Source organism: Lipophrys pholis (assembly GCF_963383615.2).
Source record: "Lipophrys pholis genome assembly, chromosome: 12".
NCBI lineage: Eukaryota > Metazoa > Chordata > Actinopteri > Blenniiformes > Blenniidae > Lipophrys > Lipophrys pholis.
The window spans coordinates 19,680,164-19,698,280 of NC_137641.1; the positions used below are offsets into that span (position 1 = coordinate 19,680,164).

General features: G+C 41.1%; 2 protein-coding genes across 2 annotated transcripts in view; one reads left to right on the plus strand and one right to left on the minus strand.

Annotated features, from left to right (window-relative positions):
• Positions 1–16,380, plus strand: part of jak2a (Janus kinase 2a) — a 29,982-nt gene extending 13,602 nt beyond the window's left edge. The window contains exons 3-24 of the mRNA XM_080477109.1: positions 932–1,055; positions 2,056–2,176; positions 2,977–3,122; positions 3,976–4,270; positions 4,440–4,559; positions 4,994–5,151; positions 5,246–5,357; positions 6,417–6,603; positions 7,258–7,382; positions 8,095–8,229; positions 8,339–8,426; positions 10,216–10,343; positions 10,452–10,590; positions 10,770–10,921; positions 11,051–11,201; positions 11,350–11,483; positions 12,284–12,473; positions 13,353–13,477; positions 13,690–13,862; positions 14,117–14,234; positions 14,491–14,604; positions 14,719–16,380. Coding sequence (XP_080333235.1) covers positions 932–1,055; positions 2,056–2,176; positions 2,977–3,122; positions 3,976–4,270; positions 4,440–4,559; positions 4,994–5,151; positions 5,246–5,357; positions 6,417–6,603; positions 7,258–7,382; positions 8,095–8,229; positions 8,339–8,426; positions 10,216–10,343; positions 10,452–10,590; positions 10,770–10,921; positions 11,051–11,201; positions 11,350–11,483; positions 12,284–12,473; positions 13,353–13,477; positions 13,690–13,862; positions 14,117–14,234; positions 14,491–14,604; positions 14,719–14,826 — 3,143 coding nt within the window. The 3' untranslated portion in view covers positions 14,827–16,380. The remainder of the gene's footprint in view (positions 1–931; positions 1,056–2,055; positions 2,177–2,976; positions 3,123–3,975; positions 4,271–4,439; positions 4,560–4,993; positions 5,152–5,245; positions 5,358–6,416; positions 6,604–7,257; positions 7,383–8,094; positions 8,230–8,338; positions 8,427–10,215; positions 10,344–10,451; positions 10,591–10,769; positions 10,922–11,050; positions 11,202–11,349; positions 11,484–12,283; positions 12,474–13,352; positions 13,478–13,689; positions 13,863–14,116; positions 14,235–14,490; positions 14,605–14,718) is intronic.
• A 429-nt stretch (positions 16,381–16,809) lies between these two features.
• Positions 16,810–18,099, minus strand: rln1 (relaxin 1). The gene is made up of 2 exons (XM_080476930.1): positions 17,475–18,099; positions 16,810–17,317 (listed from the first exon to the last, which is right to left on the minus strand). Exons 1-2 carry the CDS (start codon positions 17,914–17,916, stop codon positions 16,971–16,973), a joined length of 789 nt encoding a protein of 262 aa, XP_080333056.1. The 5' UTR covers positions 17,917–18,099; the 3' UTR covers positions 16,810–16,970.
• Positions 18,100–18,117: the final 18 nt, after the last annotated feature.

Sequence of the window (18,117 nt, forward strand, 5' to 3'; positions counted from 1 at the left end):
TGACAACATTTTTTTTATTTCTTTTTTTATCCTCTGACTTCCACTCGGTGCTGAATGATAAAGCATCTGACTTTTTTTTCTGTGCTTATTTTGTGAAAAACAAAACAAAAAAAACACGGATTGTGGTAAAAGTCCAAAACTATTTACACCAACGAATGAGATCAGAGTTGTTTATTTGATCTTTGTTTGAGGAGAAGAAGTAGTAAAGAAAATCCTACTGAGGTTGTCATAGTGCGATCCAGTTGTCTCATAAATCAGAATTAGGTACGTTTTTTCCTCTTGATTACAACGTTAGAGATTGTCATAGCTCTTCTGATTGCAAACCTGAACATTATGCTGTGTTATATTCCCAGGGACACTAACTTCAAACCCACAGCCAATGTTATAGCAGAGCCGTGTGAATGCTGTCAAAATAAATTTCAAGACAGTGTTTGTACTAATTGACGAAACTGTCTGTAGTTTAGTATTGAAATCCTAAATTGAAAGGAGGCGGGGGTGGGGGCTTCTGCTCTGTGACTCTTAAAAAAAACTTGAGTAGAAATTAGTGGGAAATTAGTCATATCGCCATTTTAACATATCATATCATCCCAAAACACAAACTGTGAGTGTGCTAACATTCAGTACTTTATGAATTAATTTACATGAGCTTTTTTTTTTTTGGGCAAACTGGTCCTCTTGGAGAAGGACTGGTCAGTAAACTGTGCAATTACTATGACAATATAGTTGTGAAGAGTTATTACGTTTTCAATTTAAACCTATTTGGTTTGATCATAGCTTTTACAGCTTGGATTCCATAATCAGGTACAACATGTATGCACTGAGTTTTTTTTAAGTTCAGAAAAAAAATAAAAGTATTTACTGGCAAGCAAACATTTAAATGGCACGATTTGATCATAATTCATGAAAATAACTGCTTTCATTGTCTCTCCAGGGATTGTTCCATTGTACTGCAGCTTATTTGGCCTGATGAGGGAAAGCGACCGGATATGGTTTCCCCCGAATCACGTCTTTAAAATTGACCCAACAGCCAATGAAAACCTGCACTTCAGGATCAGGTAGACTGTGATGTTTTATTGGTTTTTCGCATTTACTTAATCTGCCGAAGTAGAAAGTAAGGAAATGTAAAAATACATTAGAGAAGAGTTCAACTTTTATGTTGCAACATTGATCGGCTTTAACGAGATTGGTTTTAACATAAAAGGAAGCGACAACATGTAAAAAAAAAAAAAAAGGGACATGAACATTGTAATGGATGGCAAAAATGACTAGACAGATGTGACAAGAGGAAGATTAAATCACAGGAAAGAAAAGGGTCTGGTTAAACATGACATCTGCAACAGGAAGAACTGGAAGCCACGAAGCTTAAAGTAACGACAGAGCAGTAACTCTGAATGCAGAGCAATACCACTTTCCCCATCCATATCCTTATTTATAAGACATTTTTAACGTTGTCAGCTTGAAGAACAGAAACGGTCAACAGCAACGGTGTTTATCGGGGAACGACGTGAATTTCCAGTTATGCCTCTGCTGTACATTGGGGGGCAGTGTTGAGCCACATTAGAAACAGTTTGATTTCTAAAATTTCAGTCCAAAGGCTTTTGTTCGGTGATCGCAGTGGTTCAAATGGGGTTCAGTGGGTAAAAGGTAGGTTCGTTCCTGCTTCCTGTGTGAATCACACCACTGTGAAGCCTCCAGACAATGTTTTATTTATCACTTCTGCTTCTTCTTTAAGTGGTTCAACACACCATCTTCTGGCGCAAACATGTATAGCAAGACTAAAGAAGCAAGAAAGAAATTAGTTAGTCCATGAGATAACATGAGAATACGTCAATCCGTATTCGGCTTATGTTTTAGGTTTTATTTGATGAATAATAAACTAAAATATTACACTTTTTAATTTTTTCGGTTCGTATTTACAATGGTTAGTGTCAAGAGGTTGAATTTGTACTCCCGCTCAAGATGAAAAAACTGTTTTGTTTTGTTTCAAATGTGTTGTTTTTTTTAAGCTTATATTGCTCTGCTTCACTCAATGTTTTTTTGATCACTCCTGTCCAGATATTATTTCCCTGGCTGGTATAACAGCAGCAAATCATCCTGTGCTCATCGCTATGGCTTGGCTAAAGGGATGGAGAGCCCTGTGATGGATGACAGTGTCATGGCGTACCAGTTTTCACAGGTTAGTCCTAGTTTTTCACTCCATATAAAAAACAATATGTCATTCATTTCTGTGTGAATCAGTTGCTCCAGTTTTTAATGTTTTATTTTCCTAAAACAGCAAACGAGAGGAAATTCCTCAAGGTCAATGCGTCTTCCTGGCTGCGCTGATCCGGTGTCATTTCTAATGAGATGTGCAGAGCTGTTGTTGGGAGATATATGTGTTCCTTCTCGTGTCTTTTTGACTGACTGCCAGCTTGTCCGTCATGTCTGCCCATTCGTTTGTGCAAGCTGAGAAAACAGGAAGTGAGGTAGTCAGAGTTTGTAAGAAGCACAAATGGGGAACAAGACTTTGTCAAGGTCCTCTCATAGTGCTCTTGTGTATCTGCTGTGTTTGTGTGTGGGGGTGGTAATATACATTTTCCGTTAATAGTTTTATGTTTTCGCTCCTCTCGGCGTGACAATAAAGAAACCCACGAATGCACACACACAGCGGTGTGTCACTGACACCATGAACAGCTGACAGCTGAGATCAAGGGTTTTTCCTTCACATACAAAACTGCTAAGTCATCTACATCTTGAGTTTATTCAGGATGAAATCAAAATAAAATTAGTTTGGGATGTTCAGCGCATGCTTCTTTTGTACAACAACATTTTATTTGCCAGATAATTCATCGCAATCTGGGAGCCACAAAGCTTTACGATGTTTGTTACTCTGAGCAGCTGGAATGACACAACGTCTGGCAGGGTGTTTATCTTCCACTTCCCGGTCAGAACCATTCTCTCCCTCATTCATATCTCATGTTTGCTTTCCTTATCCAGTGGCGGAGTGACTTTCTGGATGGCAGGGTCCATATTCCGGTGAACCACGAGTCCCAGGAAGAGTGTCTGGGGATGGCTGTGCTGGATATGATGAGGCTGGCGAAAGAGGGCGGCCTGTCTCCCGTCGACATTTACAACGATACCAGGTTGCTTCAGACACTCTTGACTGAATTACACAAAGACAAAGTTCAACCCCAGTGTGTCTTATATTTTGTTAGAAAATATTCCGGATTTCATGAAAACAAACAGGTCCATCTGTTTGGTTTGAGTCCGGTTTTCTTGTTGAGGTTTTAAACAGTGGGATTTACATGTGCCAAGAGTCTAGTTTTCTACTTCCAGTCAGTTTCCTCAAGACTTGTGAGATTGTTCATGCTTCATTCACATGAGACCAAGCATTGGAAATACAAGGGAACATCAGGAAATGACCGAAAGTACTGGAGTCCAGTACAATTTCAAGAGACCTGCTCAGTCAGAATTTATAAGATAAATACTGTGTTGATGGACAAAATCTTTTTTTCTAAAATACTTATCAAAATGACAGAACATGACTGGATCTGGAAACTGGATCCAGTTGAGGACCGTTCAGATTGTTAATAGCACAGAAGCAGTACATATTTTCGAACGTTGTTTGTTGCATCATTCTCAGTCTTTCCTACTGGATTCAATCACATATGCTACCAAAATTGGCAAAAAAAAGAGATTCTGAAGACTGTACTGCTTTATCCAGCCGACTGAGTGAGGCAGGATTGCCAGTCCAGTACAGGGCGAACACAGCTAGACAGACGGTCAGACACACTCACACCCACAGGCATTCAAAATCATCAATTAACTTCAAATTAAAGTTTATAGATCAAGTGTCGTGTAAACAATGGGGGACGTTCTTTGTGACCGGCTGCATGGCGAGATTCATTATGTGCGTTCATGCGGCTGAATCAATTATCGGTATGAGAGACTTTCCTTTTAACTGCTCTCCCACTTTGGTGGCCTCCCTGCTTTCAGCTACAAGTCCTTCCTGCCGAAGCACATGCGAAGTCACATTCAAGAATACAACATCCTGACCCGCAAGAGGATCCGCTACCGCTTCAGGAAGTTCATCCAGCAGTTCAGCGAATGCAAGGCCAGCGTGTGCAACCTCAAGCTCAAATACCTGATGAACCTGGAGACGCTGCTGCCCTCGCTTCACTCGGAGCGCTTTCAAGTCACCGACCTCTCCGCACGAGAGGTGACCATCGTTGTCATGGGCAACAAGGGCATCCTGTGGTCTAAAGGGAAAGAGGAGCCGGGAGAAGAGGAGGTGAGGGCCCGGGAGATGGCTTCATGTTGACTTGATAATGGCTATTAACGTCATACAGTTTGGGGCGGTCAAGAGTAATTCTTACCAGCAGATGTTTTATGTGAGTTTTTGTGTTTATCTAATAAGAGAATGCAAAGTACTAGTTTGTACTGATTTTGTGTTTTTTAAGGAGCTGAAGACGTACTGTGACTTCCCAGAAGTGATCGACATCAGCATCAAACAGGGCAACAAGGAGGGGTCAGCTGAGAGCCGTGTGGTTACACTCACCAGGCAGGACAACCAGATCCTGGTATTTATACACTTATACTGCTGGTACTACTTCGACATCTGTCATCTGCTTACTCTGAAAACTGAAAAAGAAATCTTGTGTTTTTTATGGCTCCTCATTATTTTATAAAATCATTCTAGAACAACAAAAAAATAAACAAGACATTATCTTCTCATTAAAGCAAAATATAATAGTTATGATAATAATTAATATCTATTAATACAATGATGAAAATAGTAAAATAATATAAAGAGATCAAATTAACAGTGAGGAAAGACCATTAATCAATACATATCTTTATTTCTGTAAAAACACTGACTAATTGTAACTTGACAAAATATTAAATAAATAGATTTTTTTTTTAAGTTATATTTTGCACAAAACAGAAATCAGATTGAGGAATTCTTTCTTCCTGCTTCCCGGCATGATCTTTCTGTCCTCTGTGTGACCTTCAGGAGTTGGAGTTCCACTCGCTCTCAGAGGCCCTGTCCTTCGTGTCGTTAGTCGACGGGTATTACCGGCTGGTTGCGGACGCCCATCACTACCTGTGCAAAGAGATTGCTTCCCCCAGGCTCATGGAGTGCATTCAGAGCTACTGTCACGGCCCCGTGTCGTGAGTTTCACACTTTTGCATAAAGTCATCACGTGGCACATGAACCCACATCGGTCTCACAAACAAAGGCTCTTTTGTGTGTCTTTGATCACAGGATGGAGTTTACCATAGGGAAGCTGCGTCGCTCTGGTAACCACCAAGGCTTGTATATACTCCAGTGCAGCCCTCGTGACTACGACAAATACTTTATGTCTTTTGTTGTTGGGGTAAGTACATCACAGTAGCACTAGTAATGTGAATATCTATGTTTATCACATGACTTTACATGTACATGCAGGAGCAGGATATGTTAAGGCTGGGCCGGGGGGCAGGGAAGAAAAACCGAGCTCTCTCTCTCTCTCTCTCTCTCTCTCTCTCTCTCTCTCTCTCTCTCTCTCTCTCTCTCTCTCTCTCTCTCTCTCTCTCTCTCAGCTGTACAAACTACCAGAATGTATTTTATTACCCATGTGGAAACACAAGACAATAGTGGTGATTCATTTCTAAACTTGCATTTAAGTTATTTTAAAACATTGAATTACAAAGCTATTGGTGCAAGACAACATTTTAGTTTTATTTAATGTTTCATTAAGTGATAACTGGTCACTTATATTGTGCTTTATGGTGGGTTTTACATTCTGTAAATGAGCTCAATCAGTGCCAAACTAAGCTGGTAAAATCGGAATCTGTACTGTCTACTGTGAAGTCTATAATACTGTTAAAACCCCTACCCTGCTTTAAGGGTTTTTTTTTGTTTTTTTTGTTGATGAATACAAAGCCAGGAAGGGAAATTGGAGAAATGAATAAAAGGTCTTGAAAAATTTGGTTGAACACAGAAGAAGCAACCATAACAAGGTTGAACATGCATCTCAGCCCCTTGTACAATTTTTCATGGGATCGATGCTTACTCACTTTTTCAGGCTGTGAATACTTCCACTGAAAACACAACAATTTAAATAATGTTTCGTTCATTCATGAAGACGCTAATGTGCAAACCGTCACTGTGCACTTACAAAGGAAGATGTGTAAATTCACAGGAACACCTGTGTTACAACAGTAAAAAAAGTCTAGATTTCTGTTGCAGAATCTTTAAGGAGTGACAATAATTCCAACCACTAGAGGGAGCAATAACGCTTGATTTTCACATAAAATGTGGAAGTAGTTTGTGTGACATGTACCTTTTTTGGCTTCAAATCTTCTCATCACTGTCACATTCTTATTTGATTTTAAGACGGAACATGAATATAGAGCAGGGCTCCAGTGTAATACTTTTTCTCTGTACCTTTCAGTACGAGACTATGATGGAATATAAACACTGTCAGATCGTGAAGACGGAGGAAGGAAAGTTCATTCTGAGTGGGGCCAAGAGGAGTTTTGGCTCACTCAGGGAGCTTCTCCATTGCTACCAAAAGGAGGAGCTCCGCACTGATGGACACACGTTTCAGCTGACCAGGTGTTGCCCACCAAGCCCAAAAGGTTTCACTTTATGTTTTATCAAGTGACCCGACACTCTCTCATTTAGCTCGTGATTCTTAAGAGGAATCTTCATTAACATGACAGTCATTTATCATCGCTTTGCTTGTATTTACATATTCAGAATGAAAAAAAACCAGGATCAGTTAAAAAAAACTAAACCCCGTGATCTAGAAAATGAAATGCTGCAATGCCAATGTGAAAACTACACTCATTGGTGTTTTGTAATATAAAAAAAAGGATTTCTCATAACACTGATGCAGCTCATTTGCCTCGAAGCATAGAAAAAGGTCTTAAACATTTACGATTTTAATTGTGATCATTAAAGCCTCTGGAGGAAAAAAAAAGAAAAACATCTGATCTTATGAGATATACAGTATTATCACATTATAAGATGCTGCAATTTAGATTTATTTAATTGTATAAAATACATATGGAAGCTCCATTGTTTTTAATAAATTATAGAGAAAAAAATCTCCATTGTATCTTATTTTTTTAGATGTTCCTGTACTTCTTTATGGATGCCTTGCCTAATTATTTTCAACGAGGGTAGTTTCACTTAAGTTTTTCATGGGATCGATTTTTTGACACTCTTTGCAACGTAGTAACTCTGAATTCACTGATCCTACCCCTGCCTGTCCCTTTCCTTTTCTTCAGACAAGTCCAACCTGCTGGTGTGTAGAAACAATCAAGGTGCAGAGGTGCCGCTCTCGCCCTCGCTCCACAAACACAACATCAGCCAGATGGTCTTCCACAAGATCCGAAAAGAGGACCTGGTTATTGTAAGATAACGCTCTCTGCTATGTCGCTTCAGTGGTTTTGTCAGCAGAAAACAATCAGTAATTAAAGACCTTTTATTAAGTGTATATAATTACACCTAAAGGTGTTTTGTTTTTTTCATTCTTACTGTATTGAAATACATTTAGAGAACACTCTGTGACATGTGTGTTGTTGTGAAAGGTTCATCTGCAGGGTTAACGGTTTTGCCCGGGCACCCCAGGTGTTGAACCGTCAGCAGCGAGATTCGAAACCTAAACCCGCCGGTCATAATCCCACCTCTCCGCCACAAATAAGAGCATCCAAACATAATGTCTGTGCGCATGTGTGAATGCTGTGTGTCTTCATGTGAAAACATGTCAGGTTTTTTTTCACCACCTCTGTGGCTGGCTCGTTTCCGTCTCACCTTCATATTCTGCTTTTCGAGTATTTGAAGTCTCGGGTTTGTCTCAGGAAAACCACACAAGCTGTTGTCTTAAGAGTTCAGGGTGTTGTTGTTTTTTTTTTGGTTTTTTTATCATATCAACATTGTTCTATGTGTTATTGAAACTGCTGTTTACTTTTACAAACATTTTATACACCTCAATGCTTTTCCATGAAAGTAACACCGTACCACCGATCCGCTTCTCATATTGATGTTATCTGCGCATAGATTAGAATGAAACGATTTATTCTCCGCTTCCTTTTCTGAACACATGATGAACAACTGCCTTTCAGAACGACAGTCTGGGCCAGGGAACGTTCACCAAGATCTTCTGCGGCGTGAGGAAGGAGCTGGGAGACTACGGAGAGATACACCAGATGAACGTCGTCATCAAGATTCTGGACAAGGCTCATCGCAACTTTTCAGAGGTCGGCTTCGCTGTTCGAGTGAATCACTCCATAGAAACATGAGATTAAATGAGCAAGGTAGTTCATTCAGTTCATGGTTTTTTAATTAAATTTTTTTTCCATCTCGTAGTCGTTCTTTGAAGCGGCCAGCATGATGAGCCAGCTCTCCCACAAGCACCTTCTCCTCAACTATGGCGTGTGTGTTTGTGGTGACGAAAGTAAGTAAACAACACTAAGAGACTGTTGGTGACAGTTACCAAAGAACAAACTGCTTTATAGAATATACAATTCCCCATCCTATCTGTCTCAAAATAAACAATACTGCTGGATCGTGAATAAACTCCTGAAGGGCATTCATCACCGATTTCTAGAGTCTAGATTGATGCGGTGATGAATTCAAAAAGAGAGAAGTTTCTTTCTGATTATTTTTTTATGAGAATTTAACAAAGAAACAACTAAGAGCATTTGTTCAGACAACGCTTATTGAAATACATTGTACACACATACCAGTAGGGATGATGTATTTCCCTCAGTTGATATTTCTTAAAAACGTGCAAATGATGGTTTAGTTTTACAGACTAAACTAACCTTTTTATGCATAAAAATCAATTCTGACATATTACTTTTTTTTTTTTTTTTAATATTTTAAAACACAAATGAAATGTACACATAAATATGAATATGAATACTTGAAATTTTTTCACCTCTGTAACCATTCAAGTTATTTTTCTTTTGCAGACTTATGACATTTTTTGGACTCAAGTTAGATATTCAATTTAAAGCAAAAACTATTTTTGGAAGGAGGATAAAATAAGTTTAAAATAGAAGAAAATCAATCCATTATTGTAATCTTAATTGACGTACATGTTACAAACTAGTGTGTAGACTGGTTGAAACTGAGCAGGTGTTGCAATAATTACAAGCAATTCTGTCAATATGAATGTGTTTGGAAGCTCGAGGGGCTTCAAACCCTTCAAATTCGGAGGAAAACAAAACAGGCGTCAGGAATTTGGCTCCGGTGACTTTCAGGAGTGTAAATATGTACTTTATTTAATAAATTCAAAGAAAACAGATCAAGGTGAAAGTAAAAGGGAAAACATGGAAACTGCTTAACAGATGAGGACATTTTAAGCTGAAAGCCTGTGTGTGTGTGTGTGTGTGTGTGTGTGTGTGTGTGTGTGTGTGTGTGTGTGTGTGTGTGTGTGTGTGTGTGTGTGTGTGTGTGTGTGTGTGTGTGTGTGTGTGTGTGTGTGTGTGTGTGTGTGTGTGTGTGTGTGTGCGCGTGCGCACAGCCACACTTTAGAGGAGTGATTCATGTCTTCATCTCGGCAGGAAAACAGTTGAGATGCGGCTGTGTGTCCTGTGACCAGAGCATATGTCCGAGTTCTTTTTATGATCATTTCTTTGCATTTAGACTTTGAGCATTGGTCTGGCTCTGCCTCCGGTCAGGTGACCAGCTGCTCGTCGGGGTCTGAGCAGACGCTCAGGGGGAATAAAGCCTTTTCTGTTGCTCCTCCTAAGTTATGGACTTATCTTTTCACGGGCATCGTCTCTTTCTAAAATTGCTCTTAAACAAATTTTCTCTTTGGCTTTTGAGACTTTAGCTCTTAATTTTAGTGTTTTATTCTTGATTGTCTTTTATTGGCTGTGTTTTTATGATGACTTATGTATGGGTCTTTGTTTCAGTTGTGGTTTTTTTTAAAGCGCTAGAGAAATAAAGTTCTGTTGAAAGTGTATCCTTTCTTATCTGCCAAGGTCCTGCCTTACTTTAACTTCAGATCGGAATGCTTCATTAAGCACAGCTCTGTTGCCACAGTGTGAAAGGGAGCTACAGAGTACATTAAATCCCACGCAAATTCCCAATACACTTGCTAAATTCTGACATAACGAAGTCAAGCATGGTGATGGTAGGAATTTTTAACAGATGATGTCACACTGTACCACTCGTGAGTGATTGCCACAATTGCTCAAGATCAAGTAATAAATACTGTACTGTCTTCCTGTCAGACATGATGGTACAGGAGTACGGTAAATTTGGCTCTCTGGACACCTACCTGAAGAAGAACAAAAGTTGCGTAAACATCACCTGGAAGCTGGAGGTGGCCAAGCAGCTCGCCTGGGCGATGCACTACCTGGTAACAAACAGCCCTGGTCGTTTCTACGTTACACACACGTTCAAACATGCTGACATTCGGGAGAGAAATGGACTTTCGACTACTTGTCCGTGTCACGCTTTCACACAGGAGGATAAGAACCTCATCCACGGAAATGTCTGCGCCAAGAACGTGCTCCTCATCAGGGAGGAGGATCGTAAAACGGGCAGTCTGCCGTTCATCAAGCTCAGTGACCCTGGTATCAGCATCACCGTGCTGCCCCGAGAAGGTGAGAAACACAGCGGCGGTGCACTGTCCTCAACACTCCGCCCGTCACACCAGGACCCCAGGACAATTATCACCAGCGGTGTTCGCCGAGCTCGGTGGGACTTTCTCACCTGGCTTTAACGCTGCAGTCTCTCCAATGCTCTGACATCCCTTCCGTTTCCCTGCACATCTTTCCTGCAGTTCTGGTGGAGCGCATCCCCTGGGTGCCCCCCGAGTGCATTGAGAACCCCCAGAATCTGAGCTTAGCTACGGACAAGTGGGGCTTTGGGACCACCTTGTGGGAGATCTGCAGCGGTGGAGACAAACCGCTAAGCACACTGGACTGCTCAAAGGTCATTAATCCAAAACATATTTGAGTGTGATTGTGTGGTTATTAAAAGGCTTTTTAAAGAGAGAAACAGCTGGTTCGGTTTCCGGGTGAGCTTAAGTTCCTCATCTGTCGGTCGCTGTGTCCTGAGCAGAAGAACTTGTTCTATGAGGACAGACATCAACTACCGGCTCCCAAATGGACAGAGCTGGCCAATCTGATAAACAGCTGCATGGACTACGAGCCGTCACACCGACCCTCCTTCAGAGCCGTCATCAGAGACCTCAACAGCCTCTTCACACCAGGTACACAAACCAAAGGAACCGGGATTAAAAACCTCCGTCACAAGAAATACCAACACTTCCACCTCCTCTGCACATAATCCAGGCATGATCTGCACAATTTATCATTAAAATCCAATTTCCAATAGAGTGAAATTGCGTCATCTTGCAGATTACGAGCTGCTGGTGGAGAGCGACATGGTGCCCAACAGGACGCGAGGCTTCGGCTTCCCGTGGTCTTCAGAGAACCAGGAGCCCGCTCAGTTTGAAGAGAGGCACCTCATTTTTCTCAAGCAGCTGGGCAAAGTGAGACGCGCGCACCTTTACTACACACTTTCCCTTTCATTCATTGAAAAATTGTTTCTTGACCTCATACTTCCTATTGTTGTTGAAGGTCTGTATAAATGAAGTCATTTAGAAGTCCTGCTCCCTAAAAGATCCCTTTGTTCTAATTGGCCGTCTTCTAAGAGGCGTTTGTAATTTGACAACAGGATCGTTGTCTGCCCACTAATCCCATTAGTATTTCAAAACTTATTAGGCATCCTGAAGATTGAGCACTTTATTCATTTTACATATCTACAATGAAAATATTGAAATAAAGAAACAAAAAACATGTTTAATTCCCTTTTTAGTTTTTAGTTTTACACGGCCTGTTTGATGAGCTATTACCTCGCTCTTTGTTTTGCCAATTTTCTTTATGTACTTCAATACAAATACGTGGTCAGAAATTAAAAAGACTATAAATAACCTATCTCTGTTTAAAGTTTCACAAATTGTAGTTTTTCCTTGACGTAACTTTTGGATGATGGAAAAGCCTCTTCACTGAAACCCTCATGTTCAGTGACAAACATAAGAAATAGCAGTTTCCACTGTCATACAGGCAGCAATTGTGCAGTTTGATATAAAAGAAAAAAACATTCCTGAAAGATTCCCGTCTGCGTCACTATGATTTTTCATGAGATGTTGCAGAGCATTTCTAAGAAAGCAGCTTGATGTTACGATTATGTTTTCCTGTGTCAACAGTGATGTTTACAAAGATGAAATGACACTCTCTTTCTCGCCCCCCTCTTATTTGTGCCTGTCCTCCCTCCGACTTTGAACGTCAGGGAAACTTTGGCAGTGTGGAGATGTGCAGGTACGACCCCCTGCAGGACAGCACCGGGGAGGTGGTGGCGGTGAAGAAACTCCAGCACAGCACGGCCGAGCACCTCCGGGACTTTGAGCGGGAAATTGAGATCCTCAAGTCCCTCCAGCATGAGAACATTGTCAGATACAAAGGGGTGTGCTATAGTGCAGGTAGGAACGACGTGCAAACGAGCCACAATGAAGCTTTATAGATCTATTTAGATATCCTAAAGAATAAATAAGCTAAACAGTACAGTGGACATACAGGAATCAACAGTCCAAACACTTGATATGAATCAAGGTTGGACCAGTATGTCTCCTGTACATCTGCAATTCCAGATCCATTTAAGACAAAGTTCAGATTATAAGAGATAATAAAGATACAAGTTGTCCAGAGGTTGTTGGGGGAGCTGCCCCCCCTCTGGTTGACATATCACCTTCTTATGATTCATTTTAGATATTAAATCACTCTCCCTCTTGTCAGTAATTAAAGCCCCTTCATCAGCAGAGGGGACAAATCAAACAGATGTATTTTAAAATCTAAGGGAGGACATACTGTATCTTTAAGGCGGCATGTGGTTAATCACACGGGACTCCAAAGTAAGTTCTACATAAAAAGATTTTGTTCTTAACAGCTGTTTGGACTCGAGAGGTATTTAAACAAAATGCTAAACTTTGACTTTGAAAGTAAAAGTTAGGAAAATAAGTCATCATATCCGCCTGCAACAATTGTGCCTGTCAAAAATAACTATTTATTGTTTCGTGTTTTTTTGTCTTAAATCTTGCAAAATGTTCCTCTTTGATTCCATTTTTTTTCCCCCTTTTTAATGTCTTCTAAGTGTGCTCAGCCCATGCCTATTCCTATTCTTATTTATCTTACCAATGTAGCAGGTTTTGTGTTGCACTCTGGTTTCCTGGTGCATTGATGACGTTCTCCTCAAAAGCAATACACTTGTATTTCTTTCTAAAATACCACATCAGGTGTGGCCCGCTCAGCAACATTTCCTCTCTTGAAAAGTGAAAACTTTGCGTTTCCCTTGAATGTTGCAGGTCGGAGGAACCTCCGGCTGATCATGGAGTATCTCCCCTTCGGCAGCTTGAGAGATTATCTCATCAAACACAAAGATCGCTTCGACTCCATGAAACTGCTGCACTACGCGTCACAGATCTGCAAGGTTACATTTCAACATCTGGAAGTTCTTTCATATTAGTGGCATGAAAATGTGTGCGTAGCTCTGTTTCTTAGCTTTTTGGTAGTTTCTGCCTTTTCTAGTCACTTTCACAACTTCGGAAATGAGAGGATTCACATACATACGGATAAATACTCAGACGCCACCATGGTCATTGTGTATTTTTGTTGACGTAAGACCAGATTTATCTTTTCTAGGGTATGGATTATCTGGCCACGAAACGCTACATCCACAGAGACCTAGCAACGAGAAACATTCTGGTGGAGAGCGAGATGAGGGTGAAGATCGGAGACTTTGGTTTGACGAAGGTGCTGCCGCAGGACAAAGAGTATTACACAGTGAGGGAACCCGGGGAGAGCCCCATCTTCTGGTGAGGAGCAGAGATGACATTTCTCAAAGCTTTGAGCGTTTTGACACTTTTCTGATACAGGCAAGGACTTCAAATGTAAATGAAAGTATATTTCAATATAGAGGGGACACCGTGGGATGCGTCTGTGAGCAAAACGCTCGATCTTGCTTTTGTATATTCATGTTAAGAATGCCCATTGCTGCTACTTGCCATGCATCACATGCATCACATGCAGTATGATTTGATGTTGTCTTTGGTCTTGCTGTGCTTTCCAGGTACGCTCCAGAGTCCCTGACAGAGAGCAAGTTCTCTGTGGGGTCAGATGTTTGGAGTTTTGGTGTCGTCCTTTACGAGCTTTTCACTTACAGTGACAAGAGCTGCAGCCCCCCTGCGGTACTTCACTTTGTCTTAAAATCAGTTCACTGCTATGGTGTTTTGGCGCTACAATACAGACCTTTCTATCATGTATCCATTTATAGTCATAACTCAATAGCTACCTGTCTGATTGGCTCAATTGAATTAAGTGTAATTACCTTGGAGTGCTGTTAAAACCCACTTGATTCAGTGCTGTACTTAGAAACAGGAAACACTCGTTTTTGGAATATATTCCTCAGCCAAACGCACTCTTTAATTCCACATCTTTCTCCAGGTGTTTATGGACAAGATGGGAAATGAAAAACAGGGCCAGATGATCGTTTACCATTTGATTGATCTGCTGAAACAAGGATATCGGCTGCCTGCTCCGGAGAACTGTCCTAAGGAGGTCAGTCACTATAAAAGCGCTATAAAAAGAAAGAAAGTCTGGATTCCACCTTCATCTCACACTTGAATGGATTTGTTTAACAATCAGTCTCTCTTTGTGTTAATGTGTCACCAGATCAACAAGGTTATGATGGAGTGCTGGAGCACCGAACCAAGACTGCGGCCCACGTTCAAGGCGTTGATCCAGCATGTAGAAATTGTACGAGACAGCAAGGACGGATGAGCAGCGTCTGGAGTCAAACCTTGCAAACTTTAACTGAACAACGAAGCGTGTGGATTTACTGCGGGGAGCTTGGCGTGATATTTGCTTTCTGAGCAGTTTATCATTCTCCTGTGACCACATCAGTTGTGGAAGGTGGCGTGAGCTGCATCTGCCTTCATCACCAAACTGAGTCCATTTTAATACGTGAATGATTATTAGCATGGTTCAGTCGAGGACTTGTGCTGGGCCTGTTTTTATCAGCTGGCATCGGCCGAGCAAAGTGTGATAAAAAGATGTAAAGATAAAAGTTTGTGTTTTTTAAATAGCTTTTATTTTGCACTGAGCAGACCTTTATTCAAATAAAATGGGCAAAACGTGTTTTTCTATGATCAAAAAGCAAATGGGACCCTAAGCTATTACCGAGCGACTTCAAATGAAGAGAAAACTTGGCATTATATGTCACATCACTGAGCCAAATTCACCTGAACGGAATGCCAGTGCCCGTGCTCATACGTGGCAGCACATTCATGAATGACAGACCCGGACCCCTGAAGAGAACCAGGGCCCGGTGAACCTGTTTTGAGACAAAGCAGCCCTACAGCGATGAAACTCACCAACAGCTGCCTTTCATGTGTTTACATCATTTAATACAGTAACCGGTCAGTTCCGTTTCCCTCCACTGGGTATCCAGTAGCAGCAGGTCATACACATGGTTCTCATTATGAAGGAAGCCAGCGCTGGAAACAATGACAATGCCTTTTTGTATAGATTTTATAAATCAGTGTGGAATTTTTTTTTAAATGTCACACGCCTGATGGGAGAAGTCATTCGTGTTGCTGATTGTAATCAAAATGCATCGAGGATAGGTAACTTTATTTGTCGTCGTTGTTGAAATTTTATTTGAAAACTTGTGAACCTGTTTTAAAGATGAAGATGGTGAAGAGCCCTGTGCCCATTACAGTCGTGCATCAAATGGCTGATGGACGTTCACAAGGGATGGTATTTTCAAAAGGGAATATTTAAGGGATTTGTCTTACATCTGTTATAAAGTTCTGTCCAGCACATTGTTTCATGTGGTCACTGGTGCATCCATAAACAATAGTTGAATGTCGTACCGTGTTTGTTTGACAAAACAATGTTGTGGACATTCTGTATGGTTTTACATTAAAATCTTGGTGAAAACAGCTTTAAGAGCTTTGGACATGACCGAATATGCTTTAAAAAAAAAAAAAAAAAAAGGACAAATAATTGAAGAGTCAAACAGAAATGAGTGAAGCACAGCGGTTGGTTGTTTTGTGTGATTACCTGAGCAAAAGAAACTTTGAGCTTTTTATGTTTTTCATACTGAAATCTAATTTTGAGGTTTCTTCTGCCAATAGGAAAGTTGTCATGTGTCTGGTCCCGTCAATAGCACATCAATCTTAAGAGCAAAGCCTACATGTTGCATAGGAGTTTGTAAAGTTTGAGGCAGGAGTGAGAAAATCCTGAAACACAACTTCCCTGTTGAGTTCCTGAAGAGAAAAAACTGCAAGTTTGCAGGGCAAATCTATTTTGCAATTCGTTTACTGATAGAATTTTTTTTTTTTATCTTTGATGTGACTTGGTGTGATTCAAATACGTTTTGTGAAATGTATATAATTTTGTATGTAAAGTTTTTTATTAAAATGTTTTCCAGGATAAAACTGTTTTTGTCCCATTAAAAAAAACAACTTATTCCAGTACTGTCTGTTTTAAGAAAAGTAGATATTGCATGAACAACAAGTTGTATTTAATTCATATATATATATATATATATATATATTTGAGGGGGGGGGGGGTTCTTCTTCTATTGAGTCCAATAGAATTAAAAGAAGATAAAACACCACCATCTTCTCAGGTTTCCTTCAGGGCATTGACAGAACGTGATCATGCAGTGGACAAAGCCTGGAAATAAGATCACAGTAGCCTAAATAACATTTACGTGTATCAGTGAACTGCGTTAGAATAAATGAACTAGCCAAGAATCTGGAGGCAAACGGTATCCGCCGTTTACTGTTTACTCAAGGTTACACATGAACACAGTACTCAAGTTTTATTTGAAGATGGTGCAAAGTAACATTCCTAAAACAAAATATCAATAAAGTCAAGAGAGTAAGGAAAACACGATGGCACTTCCATCCTCCCCCTCAGCACAACCGTCCGATATCATATTTGGTGCAGCCCTGGGTGCAGCACATGCCAGCCACGCCAAGAGAAAAGTTCCTCTTCTGCTTGCTCACTACCGACCAGTCAGACACACCTGACTTCTCCTGCTCGGGTAAATCTGCAGATGGCTGCGAGTCTTTTATCGGACTTGGATCGCTCAGCTGCTGCATGTCGCTCACCGCTCCGTAAAGGGACAGCAGGTCTGTCAGGGAGTGAGGGGACGTGGCGTGGAGAGGAGAGTGGGGGTCTGCGACCTGGACGCCACGCTGCCTGATGTGCTGGTTGCTCCCTTCTGTGACCTCGCTGAGGAAACGCCACTGCAAAGGATCTGGGGGAAGACAAATACTCAATAAATGACTGATTACAAAGTTTATTTGTAAGTTAATTTTGGATACATGCATTCTAATTCTCATTATTCTTGGGGAGCAATTAGAGTGCACAAACACAGCAATCCTCTCAATTCAAGCAGAGGTTGTATAACTCACCTAAGTCCCCCTCTGTGGATCGTCTCCACCGGGAGCCGCCGCAGGTGAAAATGACTGCTCTGATAAACTCTCTGCCGCACAGTTTCACCCCGTAGTCTCTGGGCATGATCAGCCTGCTCATCAAATCTGCCTCGACACAGCTGCACATGTCCCCAATGCACACTACAGCCACAGCGAGAGTCAGTCTCCAGAGCATCTTCACGTTAACTGTGAACGAACCGGCAGCGTTTGTGCTGTGCAGGCGGCGGCGCCCGAGTTCCACCTGGAATCTGATTGTAGCGGCAACAACAAAAAAAAACAAAACCAACCTCCTGTTGCCCAATTTGTTTTGAGAAAGTTCACTTGCAGCGAACTTGAAATGAAAACGAAGCTTGTTTCTGACTTTGCTGCGAGTAGATACAACCTTATATAGCAGCAGTGGCCACTGCTTCACTCCATTCATTCACTCTCTCTCTCTCTCTCTCTCTCTCTCTCTCTCTCTCTCTCTCTCTCTAAGAAACGACGACACACACGCGTCATTAAGACTGATGACAGTGACGTACTTGAAGTTATTTCTTCCATGTAGCAATATGAGGGGAATATTGTGAAGTGTGAGTTTGTGGACATTACTCACAGACCACCTCAGCTGGAAGACAAAAAAAAG